Source organism: Acomys minous, assembly GCF_964271855.1.
Source record: "Acomys minous genome assembly, chromosome: 12".
Classification (NCBI taxonomy): domain Eukaryota; kingdom Metazoa; phylum Chordata; class Mammalia; order Rodentia; family Muridae; genus Acomys; species Acomys minous.
In genome coordinates, this window is record NC_140493.1 from 11801391 (window position 1) to 11819012 (window position 17622).

General features: G+C 40.3%; 2 protein-coding genes across 2 annotated transcripts in view; one reads left to right on the forward strand and one right to left on the reverse strand.

The window, feature by feature from the left end:
* SLC2A13 (solute carrier family 2 member 13) overlaps nt 1-5076 on the forward strand; it is a 289570-nt gene extending 284494 nt beyond the window's left edge. Inside the window, exon 10 of the mRNA XM_084748255.1 lies at nt 466-5076. Coding sequence (XP_084604381.1) covers nt 466-692 — 227 coding nt within the window. The 3' untranslated portion in view covers nt 693-5076. The remainder of the gene's footprint in view (nt 1-465) is intronic.
* A 5096-nt stretch (nt 5077-10172) lies between these two features.
* The window catches only part of REDIC1 (regulator of DNA class I crossover intermediates 1), a 47126-nt gene continuing 39676 nt past the window's right edge, over nt 10173-17622 (reverse strand). Inside the window, exons 10-13 of the mRNA XM_084748254.1 lie at nt 17504-17564; nt 16783-16846; nt 14966-15048; nt 10173-12036 (exon numbers count right to left, since the gene is read on the reverse strand). Of these exons, the coding sequence (XP_084604380.1) occupies nt 11545-12036; nt 14966-15048; nt 16783-16846; nt 17504-17564 (700 nt within the window). The 3' untranslated portion in view covers nt 10173-11544. The remainder of the gene's footprint in view (nt 12037-14965; nt 15049-16782; nt 16847-17503; nt 17565-17622) is intronic.

Sequence of the window (17622 nt, forward strand, 5' to 3'; positions counted from 1 at the left end):
AGGAGGAAGGGAACTGCCCTGAGCCCCATCAGGTCATTGGCTCAGCAGCACCATCACTGTACCTGGTCCTGGAAACCTGGATTGCTCCTGACCGTCCATGCTTCTGAGTGGATGAGACAGGCAAGTGCATGTGCATCATAATACGAGTGTTTGGTTATTATACCGATGAGAGTGTTGAGAAAAATGGCTGGGAGAGAGCAATTCCCTCCAGCCTGGGATCTGAGGGCAACTTCCTAGATGAGTTTACATCTGAGCCTGCTGTTATTTTCCTTCTGTTTGCTATGGCATGGTTTGAGTTGCGAAACGTTAACTGTATTACATTCACAGAACTGAAACAACCAGGTAAGACAGGTTGGCGGACATCATTTGGTTGTATTTCAGACTGTAGTCATGTGCAAGTAAAAATCAAGACTCTCCAGCTGAGATGCACACAGGGCTGTTCACTGTGCTTTTTTCCTGCTGCAGGAGCGTTCTTCCTCTATGCTGGGTTTGCAGCCGTGGGACTGCTTTTCATCTATGGCTGTCTTCCTGAGACGAAAGGAAAAAAATTAGAGGAAATTGAATCGCTCTTTGACAGCAGGCTATGTACATGTGGCGCCTCTGACTCCGAGGAAGGGAGATACATTGAATATATCCGGGTGAAGGGAAGTAACTACCATCTCTCTGACAACGATGCTTCTGATGTGGAATAATTTTCACTTGATGACATTTTAGTAACTGAATTGAATGTGGAGAGAAAGCCAGCGGTTGGTCACTTCCCTGCTCACAAGATAAGTCTCCCCACAGTCCTTCCATTTGACTCCATATTCCAGAAGACTTGGTGAGGAGAAAAATACAACCATGGTGATGTTTATTTTCATACACAGAAATGCTAAAAACACAGATTTTTCTTAAGCAAATATGTATAACCCCTTCCTGAGACAGTCTAAACATTACTGTTGTACCCAGTGACTTAAATGGGACCCCCTTTCTCCTAAAACCATATACAGTTACTAGTGGCAATACAGTCAGTGGTAATCTAGGCAGATTATATATGTATATTTATAAAGGATTATTTAAGATGATATAAGCATATTTAATGTTGAAACATGGCCTATTGGCCCTAAATTTTCATATCAAGTAGTGGCTTTTCTATGATCAGTACAAAACAAATTCCATCTAAACTTCCACACAGAAACTCAGAAGTCCTGTAAGGACACAGCTGTCCCTCTCTCCTTAGGATTCCAGATGTTGGCTTCTCCAGCACCGATATGGAAATTCCCTCACAGACTGAGTACACAGGATGTTTTGAACATTATCCAAAGCAGGCCTTTTAAGGGTTATTTTCATACTTTTTTGCATTGGTGATGAGTATATTTGCAGAGATGCGCTAGCATGTTTTGATAAGTATATTTTATTGTCCAAGTAAGAAAGAACAGATTTTTATATATCCTGATTCGTTAGTCACTTAGGAATGCAACTGTAAATGTAACATAGTGCCAGGTCGTCAACTGTGTTCCAGGGTCAGTTTTGTTCACACCAGACTGTCCACATTGTCAGTCCCAAGCTCCTGCTGGCCTGTGCCTTCCTTGGTCTTAAATCAAAGCTGCTGGCAGACTGGTTTTCTCCTTCTGATACACAGGAAGAAGGAATTCAGTGGCAGAAAGTGATTGACATTTAATTTAAATCCTAGGACTTCTTTCTTCAAATGTTTTATTGGCTCTTCCTAAGGACAGGTTCATATTTCACCAAGAACGTAAACTAGTTTTGTGTGTTATTTTCTCATTCCTAATAATCTGCTACACAACCAAAATTCAGAGCTGTTCCTGTTTGTTTGTTTGTTTTTGTTTGTTTTATCTCATACTTGGTTTGGTTTTCTGTTTGCTCTAAGAATTGATATTTCTCCATTGGAAAAAAACATAAATAGGTTCTAATACCACAGTCAGTAGAACAGAATCTCTCAAAGTATTGGATGATTTCTATGTAGGAATTCAACACAGAATTCCCAATTCTCACCACCCTGCTAAGAGCTATGTGGTACAAACGAAATCACTAGCTCACAAAATGCATTTGCTAATTTTCTAAAGCTATGGATGACTCTAACGACCAGTTAGGAACACATCAGCTTGTGCTTCATGCTATGGTCTCAACATCAAATCAAGTTCTATATCCAAGTGAGTGATAGCTAACTATTAAAGTGGAAGTGTGTATTCTTCCTCTAAAGGTGGCTTCTCCTTACTGTAATTACCAAGATGAGGCTATAATGAAGGAAGCTCCCTCTGCTCACCAGAGGTACTTACAGTCACTTTTGTGCCCTACAAATCCTTCAGCCAAAAGAGGAGGTTCTCTCTGTTTGGTTACTTAATGTTATTAAAAAAAAATTTAACAGTATTTTTGAAAATATTTCCTCAAATTAGGTGCTTTGAAATTTATTTATAGAGAAAATTAGTATTGATTTTCTCTAGGAGGTATTATTTAATAGGGTTATTATTTGATATTTCCTATCTCTTAAGATGTTTCTTAACTCAATAGCATTTTACGAGATCAATGAGCTATTATGTGGTATAGTTAGCATATTATGGGAAGAAAAAATGAGTACAGTACTCCTTTAAAATATATTTTTCTGATTTGTCCAACTTGTTGCCTCAATTCTTCCCTTCATGGTTCACATAGCCTTAAGTACACAGGTATTTGCAGCTGGGCGGACACAGGGACTTTTATTAAAGGGACAGCTAGACTTACTAGTTCTAAAAGCTGGCTGTGACCTGTTCTTGATGACATAAAAACATGTATGTTTTCAGCTTTATGTCCAAAAATTAACATAGAAATGGGAACTTGTCCACATTTTTATTACCCTGTCCCCTTCATCATTTCTAAAAATTATTTGTTATTTATATAGTAGCATTATTCCACATCTTTAACATACAAGACAGAGCGGCACATATAAGACTTACTTATAACTTTTAAAAAGTAACTAAATACTTGAAAAGGAGCCTTCTATAATCCAGGTATGATTTTTAGATTTGGTGAACACTTATAATACATTAAAAGTTCAGTGCTGGAATTTTTCAGATTTTTATTATATTAAATACTTTTTATGTTCTTAGTGTCTTTGACCACCACTATCAACTTGAAAAGCACCCATGTGAAATCATCAAACATGATTTTGCAAATCATACATGATATGATATGATTTGATCTCACACATTAAGATAAAGCAGTGTACTTGCTACTGCAATGATAGCTTTCTATCCAAACATGCTGCAAATTCAATACTGGTGTATTTGATTCGGGAACATTAGATGAACTACTGTGCAGGAGATTTAAGAATGCATCATTTTATATATATATATAAGCACATATTGTTGAACTTGATGCTTTGGGCTGTAGATACAGTTCTGTGGTAGAGTGCTGGTCTGAAAAGACTGGGTCTTAATATTTTTCTTCCATGTAAACATCTGTAGTAATGTTGATCGTTACGCCTACTTTAGTCATCTAAAATATGGCTTTTGAATATATCTACTGAGAATATCTAAATGAAAGATATTTCCAGGAGGATAACACCAGATTTTTAAAAATAACTTATCAATGAAACAGACTTTAGGATACATTCTTAGTACTTGTTATTCACTCTACTGTGAAAGATCAGTGGGAGCACTGGACTTGTGGCTTTTTCCTGTAATTTTAGTGTCCAGCAACCAGAAGGAAAGATCAGGAAAAAAGTGATGACTGACTGAGCTAGTTTTTAATAGCAAAGTAAAATTGAAAGTATTGTTAATAATCATACATCTTGGGGCAGGAGTGAAGTGGTGTTTTACACAGCACCACCCACATTTTCTTTAATAACTGTGTGATAAAGTTTCAGTTGTCAAGTTGAGACCATTTCCCTAACTAGGAACAAAGGATTAGATGGTACAACCCAGCCAGGAGTAGAGGATTCCTGGTATATGCTCTTTAGAAAACTACCCTGTGTCCTACCTTAAGCTGTTTAGATGAAATTTACAATTCAAACATAGCTGCTGCCTATGAAAGACTGAGACTTGTGCTCCAGGCTAACTCTCCCCATACTTCAGCCTACCCCTTACTCCCAGCCCTAGCCTCATGCACAGTGAGGTGGTACAGTGCTGCCCTCTCCTGGAAACAGCGGCCAGTCCCAAACGCCACGCAGCCAACTGCTCAGCTCTGCCCTGTATGCTGTTCAGGGAAGAGAGTATACGTGTGCCAATAATCATCAAGGAGTTGCTTTATGAGTATTCATGCTCAGAGATACCAGGAAGTATTTTACCATCATCATGTGCTTGTGACTACAGAACAATATAGTTCCCTAAATCTTCATATGTGCACAGTGCGGTCTATGTAGCTCTCTAGTAATTTGGTCAACAGGCTTTTCAGTGCCTCTGTTTACAGGTAATATTCATATTTTAGACAGTTAGGTTAATAGGATTGATTTTGTCATATCCATATAACTAGAATAAGAAATCAACTGTGCAGATAATCAGTACTCAAACTTATGAATCAGTACTTTATAAAATTTTAAGATTTTGCTAAATTCTACATCCCATCTCACTTAAAGTTTAGACAATATAATCTTAACTCGAGCCAAAGTAGAAATTTATGACCTATCTACGTGTCCAGATTCTCTGGTGGCTCCTGGACTGTGTCTCACTTGATGTTACAGTATTGTGATAAATGTTCTGATTTCTACTTAGGAACTCTAAATAGACATCTCTGTTAAATCAGGAGTTCCATGCTTTTTTAGGTGTACGTATTTTGAACTGTACATTTTAATTTTCCGAGTGCATGTTATATACTGTTTAATACTTGACACATCTTAACAAATTTAGTCTTTTCATTCCTATCTGTGACATACAGAGTATCTCTTGAAAACTGCCACTGTCCCATTTACCAAATCATGCTAGCCTATGCTGTATCAAAAGTATGGTATATTTTATGGAGATTTTAGTGATATACATATAAATGTTTTTAAGTTATTTTATTGAACTTCAATATTTATATGAAGTTACAATCTTTTTTTAAAGAAAGTGTCAGTGCCAGAACTGTATAAGAAAACAATCAAATAAAAGTAAAGACAATTCATTCTCTCGTACTCTTCAGTTCTCGTCTTGGATTTTAGTATCTAGGTTACACAGTGAACACACGGTGGGAACTATAAACAAACCATACTGGTTTTATTCATTTTAATTTTATGTGTATGGATGTTTTGTTTGTATGTAGATCTGCACACCATGTGCACAGCTGGTGTCTGTGAAGGCCAGAAAAGGCCATCAGATCCCCTGGACCTGAAGCTACAGAGGGTTCTGAGCCACCATGGCACGGCTCACTGAGCCTTCTCCTCACCCCCTCTACTGCCTTTTATGTCAAAGGGTTAAATAAAGCAAAACCCATCAACAATGATAACAATTGTAAAGAAGCCATTTGCAGATATTCAAATTCCTGCAGGGACTGCATGTCCTGAAATCAAGATCATTTCGCCAGAAAACTGTGCTGTTCTGCATTAGCCAATCACATAAAAACCTGCTGCTGATCTGACCACTCAGAGTGTAGGTCATTAGGAATGAAATCTCAGTGGGACTCCCTCTGGGTGGACCTGCCTGCTTGCTTAACTAAGTGAGGCTACACACCTTTCTGCAGAAGTAAGACAGTTTGGCCTTGCCAAAGCACTTGAGATTGTGTGGCCATTTTCTTGAGATGCCCCAGACCCATTTATTATGGCTTAGCACCTAACCTGAGCCTCTCTGTTATTGAGGGTCCAGAAGAGTGACTCCTATCCTGGGAGTTGCACTCAGCTGCTTTGTCTTGGTAACCCTAGATATGGTGATATCGCCTGGTTCTAAACTAAGGGAAACACAAAAAGTAAATCAACAATGCAAACAAAGGGGCTCAAAGCAAGCACTGGGGCAATGAGATAACTTTAGCATACAAGCCAAGGTCTTAAAAGATTGAACTAAACAAAGGTGCCTGCTCCTTAGCCAAGAATGGTATTTTGTATTGACTTTTCCCAACCTTCTATGCTAGGATTTTGTCTACCTGGGTGTCTGCCTTGCACATACTGTCACAATGTCTGTACATTGTTGTGTCTAGAAAACAGTGTTTTCTTGACATCATCCTTTCCCTCTGGCTCTTAAAATCCTTCTGTCCTCATTTCTGAGCAATTCCCTAAGCCATGCTGTGGAATGGATTGATTTCTGGTAGGCTGATCACACTGCAGGGCAAGGCCTGCTCCCACAACACATACTAGACTGGATAGTGGGAGAGAGACTCAAAACTCAAAGCTGGGTGGGATCATGCTGTTGTCCAGGGTTGCTCAGAGCTGCCCCTTCCCATTCCCAGCTGTAGCACAGTAGAGCCAGCCCTGAGGGTGTGAACTTGAGAGAAAGCTGGCCCTGCCCCTCATGTACCGTGAGGTGGCATGGAGGAGGGAGATGTACCCTCACCCACACCCTCGCCTCTTGCCACCTGGCCCCAGGGTCATGAGGGCTGGAGAGCTGTCCCAGCCCCTCACTTGCTGCAGCACTTGGGAAAGTGGGCAGGCCCTGCACCTCACCTGGACAACACAGTAGGGCTCCGGTGGCATGAGTGTGTTTGAGCAGGCCCCACGGATATGAGAGCAGGAGAGCTGAACCTGCCCTTTGCTGGCCGCATCATTAGGTGAACTAGATGGGGCAGTGATTGAGCAACTCACCCTGGTGGTGTGGATAAGGGAGAGCCTGCAGGATGCCCAGATCAGCTGCCACTCAGGCCGAGATCCAGGGCTTTGAGTTGTTCCACCCCAAAATCTACCTCATCTATAAACTGCTGGAACTTGTGAAAGGGCTGGTCCTGTAGATCCAAAGCTGCACGGTCTCCGTGACACAGAACAACAGGATAACCCAGAGGAGTCCCAGTGAGGACCAGTATTGTTGGTGTCACAGAAGCCAGAGGCCTCGAACCAGACCAGTGACTCACTGCAATGAACATTTGCAAGTAAAGATGTGTGGACAAAAGGGTATATGGTGTGACACACTACAATGTGTTTTGTTTGTTCAATTTTTACTTTCTTTTGAGGGGGAGGTTGCAAGGGTAGAGGACAGATATAAATGGACAGGGAGATAAGTGGAATTGGGGTTCATGATGTGAAATTCACAAAGATTCACTGAAAAGTTAAGAAAAAAAATCTGAGACCCCCCCTGCTCAGGTGGAAAAAAAGCTGAACTGAGCTGAACAGTATAGACTTTGAGACACAATGAGCTGCAAATAAGACTCAGATCAGACCGGCTGCCTGGAAGAAACAGAAGCCAGTAGAACTGTCTGGAAGAGATTTAAATCAATTGTGGCATCTGGAAAAAAATATCCTTCTACCTGCAGGCTGTGTAGTGTACAACAGGTTTCCAGATTACAGCTTTGTGAAGTGTCACCTGTGCTGTGTCTTTGAGTCATTTCTGCTCCTGTAAGTAAACCCTCACTCATATTCCTGTAGTAATCCCAATAAAACCCATTGGTTTAGCAAAAAAGAAAATATGGTTGATTGAACCAGAAATATATATATACTCTATGATTGTTTCATTTCTTTTGTGGGGTTTTTTGTTTGTTTGTTTGTTTGGTTGGTTGGTTCTTGTTGTTTGTTTTTCAAGACAGGATTTCTCCATTTTCTCCACATAGCCCTGGCTGTTCTAGAACTCACTCTGTATACCAGGCTGGCCTCCAACTCAGAGATGTGCCTACCTCTGCCTCTTGAGTCTGGGGGATTAAGATGTGAGCCACCACTGCCATAAAGATTGTTCTTATGTTTCAATTTGTTCTTATGTTTCAAATTAACTCAGTGTGTGTTGGAGTCATTTGAAAATACACAGCAACTCTAGCTACAAAATCCATGAAGGACTCCTAGATTGCGGCATACACTGAAAGAAGTCACACCCCTGATGGCACTGAAAAAGTAAGTCATCACCCATTGTGAAAAATTTAAGAAACAACATTTAGTAAATTTGAGGGAGTTGCTTTCTATAAAGTCAAACAGTTATCTCCAAGTACAAGCTGTTTGGTGAACCAATCAATGATCCTACAACCTGACCTAAAATGAAGTACTTTCTCAGGATTGATGAAAATCAAATTTATCAGCTGTGGGAGTTCTCTGATGGAATTTTGGGGGTCAGTTATGTACACTATCATATCATCTGCAAATAGCAATACTTTGACTTCTTCCTTTCCAATATGGATCCCTTTGATCTCCTTTTGTTGTCTTATTGCTCTAGCTAGAACTTCAGTACTATATTGAAGAGATATGGAGAGAGTGGGCAGCCTTCTCCAGTCCCTGATTTTAGTGGAATTTCTTCAACTATGTTCATAGCAGCCTTATTAATAATAGCCAAAATCTGGAAACAACCTACATGTCCCTCAACCAAAGAATGGATAAAGAAAGTGTGGTACATTTACACAATGGAATACTGTTCAGCTATTAAAAAACAATGGAATCTTGAAATGGATGGGACTAGAAATGATGATCCTGAGTGAGGTAACCCAGACTTGGAAAGACATGCATAGTATATACTCACGTATAAGTGGATATTAGCCCAACATAGATGTCCTCTTAAGAGTCTCCACTCAGCAGGGAGGACAGATGCTCAGGACAATGCTGGGACTTGCTAGTGGACTCCAGATGAGAGTGGTGTGCAAGAATGGAGAGCTGGAAGAACCCAGAGGATTCAGGAGCCCCGTAAGGAGACCATCAAGGCTAGCAGATCTGAAACCAGGGGGCACTGCACAAAATCTTGTACCAACCAAGGACAATGCATGCAGTAAACCTAAACACTCCCTAATCTGATATAGCCAATGGACAGCTCAATCTCCATGGTTGTGAAGAAAGTGGGCATTGTCTCTGACATCAACTCTGGTGACCCCAATTTGATCACCTCCCATTGATGGGGAGGCCCAGAAGCACACAGATCAAGGGAAAGCAGGCTATCCGGATGACACCTGATATGCTGTGGTCAGATGGTGGGGGAGGAGGTCTCCTGTCAGAGGTCTAGGGGAGGAGAATATGATGAAAGAGGGAGGGAGGAAGGGTGGGAGCAGGAAGATAAAGGGAGGGGATAATATTCAGGATATAATATGAATAAATTATAATAAAGATTAATAAAAAATCAAATTTAAATTGACCATTTCAACCATAATCCACTATCAAAATCTGATGGCTATTTTTGGCTGTCAACTTGACTACAACTGGAATTAGCAAAAACCCAAAAATGGGTGGGCACACCCATAAGGGATTTTTGCTTAATTAAATCACTTGAAGTGTGAAGGTCCACTTTTAATCTGGATCTTTGAGGTAGAAAAAGATACCTCTAATCTGAACCTCACCTGCAAGAGGCCCATAGAGAAGATATGGAACAGGAAGCCTCTCTCTTTGCCTGCTTGCTCCAGCCCTCACTAGCAGGTCAGTGCTTTGACCGGTTAGAGCCTACTTTTTCAGGATTCTGGCATGCACTGAAGAAAAACTGAGACACCCAGCCTCATGGACTTAACAGCCGCTAGGCTCTTGGACCTTCTGCTACAGTGAGTCATCGCTGGGGTGGCTGGACCACAGTCTTTAAGTGTCAAGTACCCCTACGTGTCTTTTTGAGCTACATTGTTTAATCCCATTGTGTGTATCCACCTGTCAACTCACAAAATTAATAAAAGCCCATAAAACAAATGATGTGGCAAGTATTGTTCATATAATGGTCAGTGATTTAAAAAGCTAAGGACTGAATAGCAATAGCAACCAACAGAGTTAACTCTAAAAACGTGTGACAAAAGAACCTATATTCTCAGTATAACAGGTTATCTTCACCCTAAAAGAACTAAAAACACTGGGATATCAGCAATATTTAAAATGTCTCTGTCTAAGTTAGTATAGTTAATGCTAGAAGAGAATCATCCTAGGTGTTTCCCAGCCATCTTTACAGATAGTTTTCCAAACACAAAAACAGTTCAGTGGAGCCAAGACAGATTAGAGTTCACGAATTGTCCACCAAGACTATTGCTGCATTACTTCTTAGGGTAGATGGTCAATCTTGAAAGTCCTCAAGATGATTTCCGCCTGGTTCAGTATGTGGATGAAGATGTGCCATTGAGGCACGTCCGTTAAAAAATGACAGTGGGATTGGCAAACTGGCTCAGTAAGTAAAGGTCCCTGCTGCCAAGAGTAATAACCTAAATATCTCTCTCTCTCTCTCTCTCTCTCTCTCTCTCTCTCTCTCTCTCTCTCTCTCTCTCTCTGTGTGTGTGTGTGTGTGTGTCAGTGTGTGTGTGTTCACAGATTTCTTTAGAGGATCTGTTCACTTCCTCTTTGCAGACCCCTTACACATTCATAAAGTCTATTTTGAAGTCCTTGTCAGCTGTCAGTGCTTCAGCTGCACTGCATTTCTCAAGGCCCACTGTACTAGGGTTGCTGGGATATAGTGGAGACACACTCTCCTGGCTGCTACTGTGTTTTAATGTTGGTGTCTAGGCATCTGGGCTTGAGGAGATTGGGTGCTGATATCTGGTCTTGTCTTTGTTGGGTGGGTGTTTGTCCCTTGGTTCCTGCTGCCCTTTCTGGTTCTTAGGAAAATGTGGTGGTTGTGGATGGTCTGGGAAGGAATGCTTCTGAGATCCTGAGATCCTGATAGCTGTGGCCACTGGGAAGAGGGATGTCACTGTTAGAATGTGTTTCTTATACAATTATAAACTGGGCTTAGTATTGAAAATGGCTTGGGGACAGGAACAGAGAATGTCCCCAGAAGGGAGGAAAACAGGTTGTACCACTAGGATCTGCTTAATCTCCTGGAAATTTGGGCTGAGAGAGAGAGGACTGCCCACAGCTGATAGTGTACAGAACTAGGGATGGGTCTGGGGATTGGACTTGAAGCAAAGGAGGGAAAGTGAAGACAGGAAGATTACCTACTTGCTTCCCTGGCCTGTGTGGCCCATGGTTTCCCAGAGAGTGCCTGAGGAAGCAGGAGGCTGACTCAAAAGGATGGTGTGGTGAGAAAGCCTGTAGGGGAGATCTGTGTGGTCCAGAGGAAGGGAAGCCTGTAGTAGGTGGTTTGTAGAGACCTGGGGATCAGAAAGTGGGATTGGATTTGGAGGAAAGGATGGACAGTGAACGTCTGAAGACCATCCTGGCCAACGTGGCTAGTGGGCTCCCTGGGCACTCATCTTAACATTTGTAAAGAGAACATGTGTTTGATGATATCAAAGTTTAAAATAATTATCGACAGACATAAACCAATTGTGTATCTCTTAATCCAAATAAGGATGAGTAAATATGAGACTAGCAACATATATAATGGCACCAGACATATAAATATTAAGAATGGCAGTATATATATATATATATATATATATGTGTGTGTGTGTGTGTGTGTGTATAAAATTTCTACAAATAAGGCTATTAAAGAAATATTAAATACTGAAATATAACAATTATACAGAACAATAGTACTTAGAAACCCCCTTTATGCTCAGCTCATTTTCTCATTACTTATTATGTTAATAAAGATCTGAACAGTTTGTATTGCCTGCCAAGGGTAAATGAAACATGACTTCCTAGTCTGAGATGTTACAGTGAGTTGCTTGTGTTTCCTGCCCTCCAGTGGTGTCTGCTGTCATGTCTTCCCTGCAGCCGCCAGCCTCTTGAGTGGAGGACGCCTCTTTTAGGTGACCACTGGGACCCCCTTTACAGGAACACTGTGAAATGATGGTGCACTGTATGGCAGCATCTGCTGTGGCGGCCACAACGGGCTCTCTCTCCGTCTGGACCCCTGAGTCACATCGCCCTGCCTGAAGTGCGCAGCTACCACTGAGTTTCTTTTGTGATGTGTGCTCTGAGCTGCACTGGAACTCTGGGAATGTATCAGCACTGTTTTTCTCTGAGGATTGGTGAAAATTATCATTCTGTGTATGAGTTTTGGCACTGTCTTTCACAGTTATGTCACCTAACTGATCTTCCATCTTTTCTAGACAATTATCAGTTGTTTCTGTAACTTTCTTATTTGACTCTTCAATCTGCTTCTGAATCTGATCTTCGTCTTCAGATATCTAAAAGGAATTAAAGAAAAATTTGATAAATTTTTAAATCGCCATTTTAAAACAGTCTTTAAATTGACAGCCTAGGAAATTATGGAAAATTTGGTAAGTTACAAATGATTGGTCAAAGACTCTTCCAGTTTCCAGAGAGCTGTGGGTTTTAAAACAGCAACAATAACAACAGTGACAGCAATAACAATGCAAATGAGAAGGGCTCTCTTGTCTTCTTTTCAGCACTGCAGTCACAGGCCTTGTCATCCGACAGCACTCCTCAACTACTGAGCAAGAGCAGAGAAGGAACATGTTTCCAGGGAGCTGCTGCTAAGTGTAACCTTGCTCGCTCATTTGCTTCTTAAGTGGAATGTACCAGTTACATAGCTGTTACTAGGCCCATCCCATGAAAGACACAGTATCTAGCCAAAGAAGAAAATGAAGGTGTCAGCTTACTGGAAAGTAAGAGGTTACAGTAAATACTACATCTGTTATATAAAGGAACCAACATTGTTGACTTCCATTAATGAAACCACTATATGGATGGTATGTATTGCTTGCTGGAATTGTAGCTCAGTAGGAGAATGCTTGACAAGAATGTGTGAACCTAGCATTTCAATCACTCCTGTGGAGAAGAAAAATAAAATAAACACTGATTATTCAATCTGAAAAGTAGAGAAATGAAATTTAATGACAAAAAACTAAAATGGGCTCTAGACTTCAGCTGACTGACACTGGGTAGCAAAAGTAGCCCAAGAAATGCACTGAAGTTATTGAGCACAACCCGGGGAGAGCAAGCCCTGTGCAGCCCATCTATTCAGCATGGGTGGCATCTACACTCAGCTGGAGGAACACAGCTGCTGTTTTCTTACACACATTACACAGATAAAAATAAAATTCATCAGATAATCATACACCTGAAAAAACTAAGAAGATCATTATGAAGAAGCATGAAGAACAGGCATAGAGCATGAAGCATTATGCAAACATAGCTGCGGGCCTCATCCAGACTGGGGAGCCATGGAAGAACTCACTGCAAAAAAAAAAAAAAAATGGTGTGCTGACACTTGAAACACAGTAGTGAGACCCAAGAAGCAGAATATATAAAAGAATGGATCAACGGCTTCCATGTGAGATGGCAAAGCAAACAGGCAGTACTCTGCGAGACACGGGTAGAGAACAAGACTGCAGGAACAGGACTCCATTTGCTCAGGAATTAAGGCCAACAATTGTCAACTGGAACCTCATAAAACCAAAGCAGAGAAGAAACCGGCAAAGTAGTATGTGTAGATCAGGAAACAGAGGGAGAATATTAAATGCAGACGGAAGTCAGTTTTCACAGAGTCAGGAGATGCTGTAAGCAACTAAGATGGGTTAGTAAAACAGAAAACCACCGATTGAGAATAGCATTAAATTTGTGCTCTCAAATTTACTACTCAAAGAGGAAGTTGAGGCAAAAACAAATTACTAAGATCTTTTGAGAAGCAACTATAGCCATTCAAGAGCAAACTGGTGGGAACACAGAGTAGGCTTCTAATGGGAGCGGTTGAGAAATAGGTAAATTTGCAATTGATCAGGCGAAGTGAATGCCTGTGGAAGGAAGCAGAGTAAGGTTAACTGCTTTTCTAGACTTCTGAAATGAACACTTCAGTATAGAAAAGGTGTCTGTTGATATAGGAAATACCAAAAATCTTAAAAGAGGATTCAGTTTGTAGTAAGAAAGGGTAGAGATTCTCCTAACTATCCAAGAAATACCCAAGTGCCATTTCTAAGGTGTGTGACATCATTGTAGTTTTAGAGTGCAGGCTAATGGAAGTGGGGTCCTGTACAGAACCCTGGTCATCACAGCATCATGTAGGGATGAATTAGAGAAATTAGATCATTTCTACCAAGATCAGGTCCTAAAAGCTGGAGGCTGAAAAGTTTGCATGCTGGATAGTTAGTTAGCATGCCACAAACTAGAGTCATCCAGGAATAAGGGAACGCCTCCATCAGATTGCCTGTAAGCAATTCTATGTAGTTCTTTTCTTGATTAATGATAGAAGTGGCTGGCAGGGTAGGAGGAACAGCACCCTGTGGGTGGGGCCACTCCTAGGCAGAAGTCCTGGGCTGTATGAGAAAGCTGGCTGAGCAGGCCACACAGAGCAAACCTGTGAGCACTCTTCCCCATGGCTCCTCTCTGCTGTGTTTGAGTTCCCTTGGTGATCAACTAGCATCAGGACAGTTAGGCCAAATAACTCCTGTCTTGTCTCGTTTTTGTACATGCTGTTGTAATGCTGCTAATCAAAATGACAGAATGGACACTAGGACAGTCTGGCAATGTGGAAGTCACTGGCGTCCTTAACACACACTCTGGATGGCAAACAAGAGGCCAGAGGTAGAAGTAAGGATACAGATGAAAGGAAGAATGTTCCATTTAAACATAGATTTTCAGAAGTGTGACTTCTCCCACTTAGAATATATAACATGCCACTCTGTTTAGATTTCAGTCTTTGACAACACTGGATAGTTTGCCTCATTTTATAAGCTCCAAGGCTATATTTTTAATGTTTATTTGGTTATTCTATATTTCAAATTATTGTAAATCTTAAAAACCATTTAAATATATCATGTATTATGTTTAGATTATACATTTTATATGATACATTATGTGCATATATATACAAGCATGTAAATATTGATATATGTTGATAAGAGACTTTTGTAAAAATATAGTCACTATCTTTATAAATGTAAATCATTAATGCTCAAATAGTTGATTGTACTTTTTTGTTTAAACTTTCTGACATTATTACATTTTAAAATTGCTTATTTTTTTAGCTTTGAAAGTCATGTTTGTTTGCATATTTTTATTTCCACTATTGGCTCAACTCTTTTCAATGTGAAAAGTGACAAAAGTGATTTGAAATGAATACAACATGCATTAATAAGCCAAGAAGGAATGACTTGCCAAGTCAGAACTGGAGCTGAAGGTACTGTCTGTTGGCCGCGGAGAGTAGCTGGCAGACTGGCTGCTCTGCGAAGACTCCAGATCTGAAAGAGATGTTCTACTCAAAGTGGCTGATGCAACTCATCTCTAGCAAAGCAAAAGGCATCTACATTTCACTAACATTACAAATAGCACTTTAAAATGTGCCAAGTTTACTTAAATTTTTGATGTTTAACACCTTGTTTTACTAGCAGGATAAATGGGTATTTTGCCTTTAAAAGGCTTATATCTACAAGTAAAATAAATTACATAAAATTAGAGAAAATAGGATTGGCTTTTCAATATATGAAACATTTTTAAGAACAAATATCTTAAACTGTGACCCAGGAGGGAGGAATGAAGCATGTTTATCAAGGCTGAGCCATCAGGCCCCCGCTAGCCTAGTAAACAAACATCACAGTGCAGTCAGAGCTATGTCCAGTGGCCTCTAGCACTATCTGGTTAGTGCATTATCTCTCAATTCTAAGCAAAGTTAGAATGGAACTCACTATGTAGACTAGCCTGAACCAAATTCACAGAGATCACCTCCTTCTGCCTCCAGAGTCAGGGATTAAAGGCCTGTGCCACCATACCTGGCCCCATTTACATGATAATTTAAAGGCAAGTAAATTAATAAAAATTGTAAAAGTTCACCAAATATTCTAAGTATCCTTGAGGACCAGATAACCAGTAGAGCTGTTCTAGGATGCTTACTAGTTACAAAACTTGTAAGGACAAAAAGTCACTCAAATATGAAGCATTGGCATATATATGCTTATAAATAATTAGTATACAAGAGGCAGGGCAAACACAGAGGGCATAATAGATGTAGCCAGATATAGACTATAAAGGACACATTCCTTAATTAAACCCAAGAATCTTGAAAACAGCCCTGGGCTGTGCTCATGTTCAACAATTGGTCTCCAGCTGTGGAGAGGCTGAGGCAGAGTGAGAGCTGTGTGATCGTGGACCACAGTGAAATCTTGTTCCAAAAACAAAGCAGAAGGTAATATGGGGGAAGTGTGAAACACTGCTGACCTAATTAGTAACAAAAAAGTTAACAACAAAAACTACCATGGGTTTGAATGATGATAACAGGTTACATATTACAGGTGAGCATGTCATGATTCTTACCCACTGCCTATGGAAGGCAGAAGTAGACACTTAGGCTCTGGGAAATAATTTTGTGTTACCTTAAAAAGGTAATAAATGTGCATCATGTGAAAGGGTGGCTCTATTCCTAGAAATATACTCAAAAAGAAATTTTATATGTGTGTTCCAGAAACATCAATAATAGTCAGAATCGCCAAGGACAAAATATTAACAATGCCAGTATGCACTGTCAGAAGATGCATGAATCAATTAGAGCATGCAAGTGCACAGAAGGTGGGCAGCAAGAACAGAACAGACACCTAATATGTGACAGCCACGAACAACAAAGAGGGATGCCTCAAAACATAATCCCTGGTGGAAAAGGAAAAACTGAGGGTAAAATCGGGACTACAGTGACCTCTAAGGACCATAGGAGGAAATGCAGTATGGGACATTTTCTAAAATAGTTTGTCTTAAACTACACATACACAAATGTGTGTGTGTATGCACGCGCACGTACACGTGCGCACGCTCATTGTTACTATTTTATGAAAGAAAACAAGAAATTTTAAGGAATTAATTTTACTATAGTCTATTCTAAAATATCTATGAAATATATACTTGCTGGTGAAGTTCAAAACCTTTAAAATTTGATTTCTACTTCTTTATTTTTTTAAATAATAAGGTTATCACATAGTTACGCTCACAGATTTTCTCAGTAGACATCGACCCCCCTTTTAAAGGGCACATTCCTCTTCCTTCCATTGGGATCTAGAGGAAAGAGGCAAAAATTTAACAACCCTAAGTCTCATAGTATTGTTCATTTATATCTATCCCAGCTGTCAGTTTTATGCCACTTTTGCTTTATATTGCTTTCATTCAATAAACGCAATTTCACAAAGAAAAACCTATCCAAATAAATTTAAATTTCAATAGTCTTAGGAACATCAAGCACAGAGCAGACATTTGCTAAGAAATCCATTACTAGCAGAAGGAAAGGTGCCACACTCTGATGGGCCCAGGGGTCCTGATCAAACTATGGCACCAGCCAAGGACAATACGTGCAGTAAGCTTCGAACCCCTACCCAGATCTAGCCAATGGACAGGCCATTCTCCACAGTTGAGGGAGAGTGGGGTCTGACTTTCACAGGAACTCTGGTGCCCCATATTTGACCACATCCCCTGGATGGGGAGACCTGGGGGCACTCAGAGGAAGGACAGCAGGCTACCAAGAAGAGACTTGATACCCTATGAGCATATATGGGGGGGAGGAAGTCCCCCTCAGTCACAGTCATAGGGGAGGGGAGTAGGGGGAAAGCAGGAGGGAGGGAGGAATGGAAGGATACAAGGGATGGGATAACAATTTATATGTAATATGAATAAATTAGTAAAATATATAAAAAAAGGCAATGTGACAATTAGCTTTACCTCATTATGGTCAAAATCACATGACTGCTTACGATGTATTTCTTTCAAAGGAATATCATCCCTAGGAATTATTTTTAAAAAAGCATTAAAGCATATTTGCTCTGACAGTTATTCAAAAT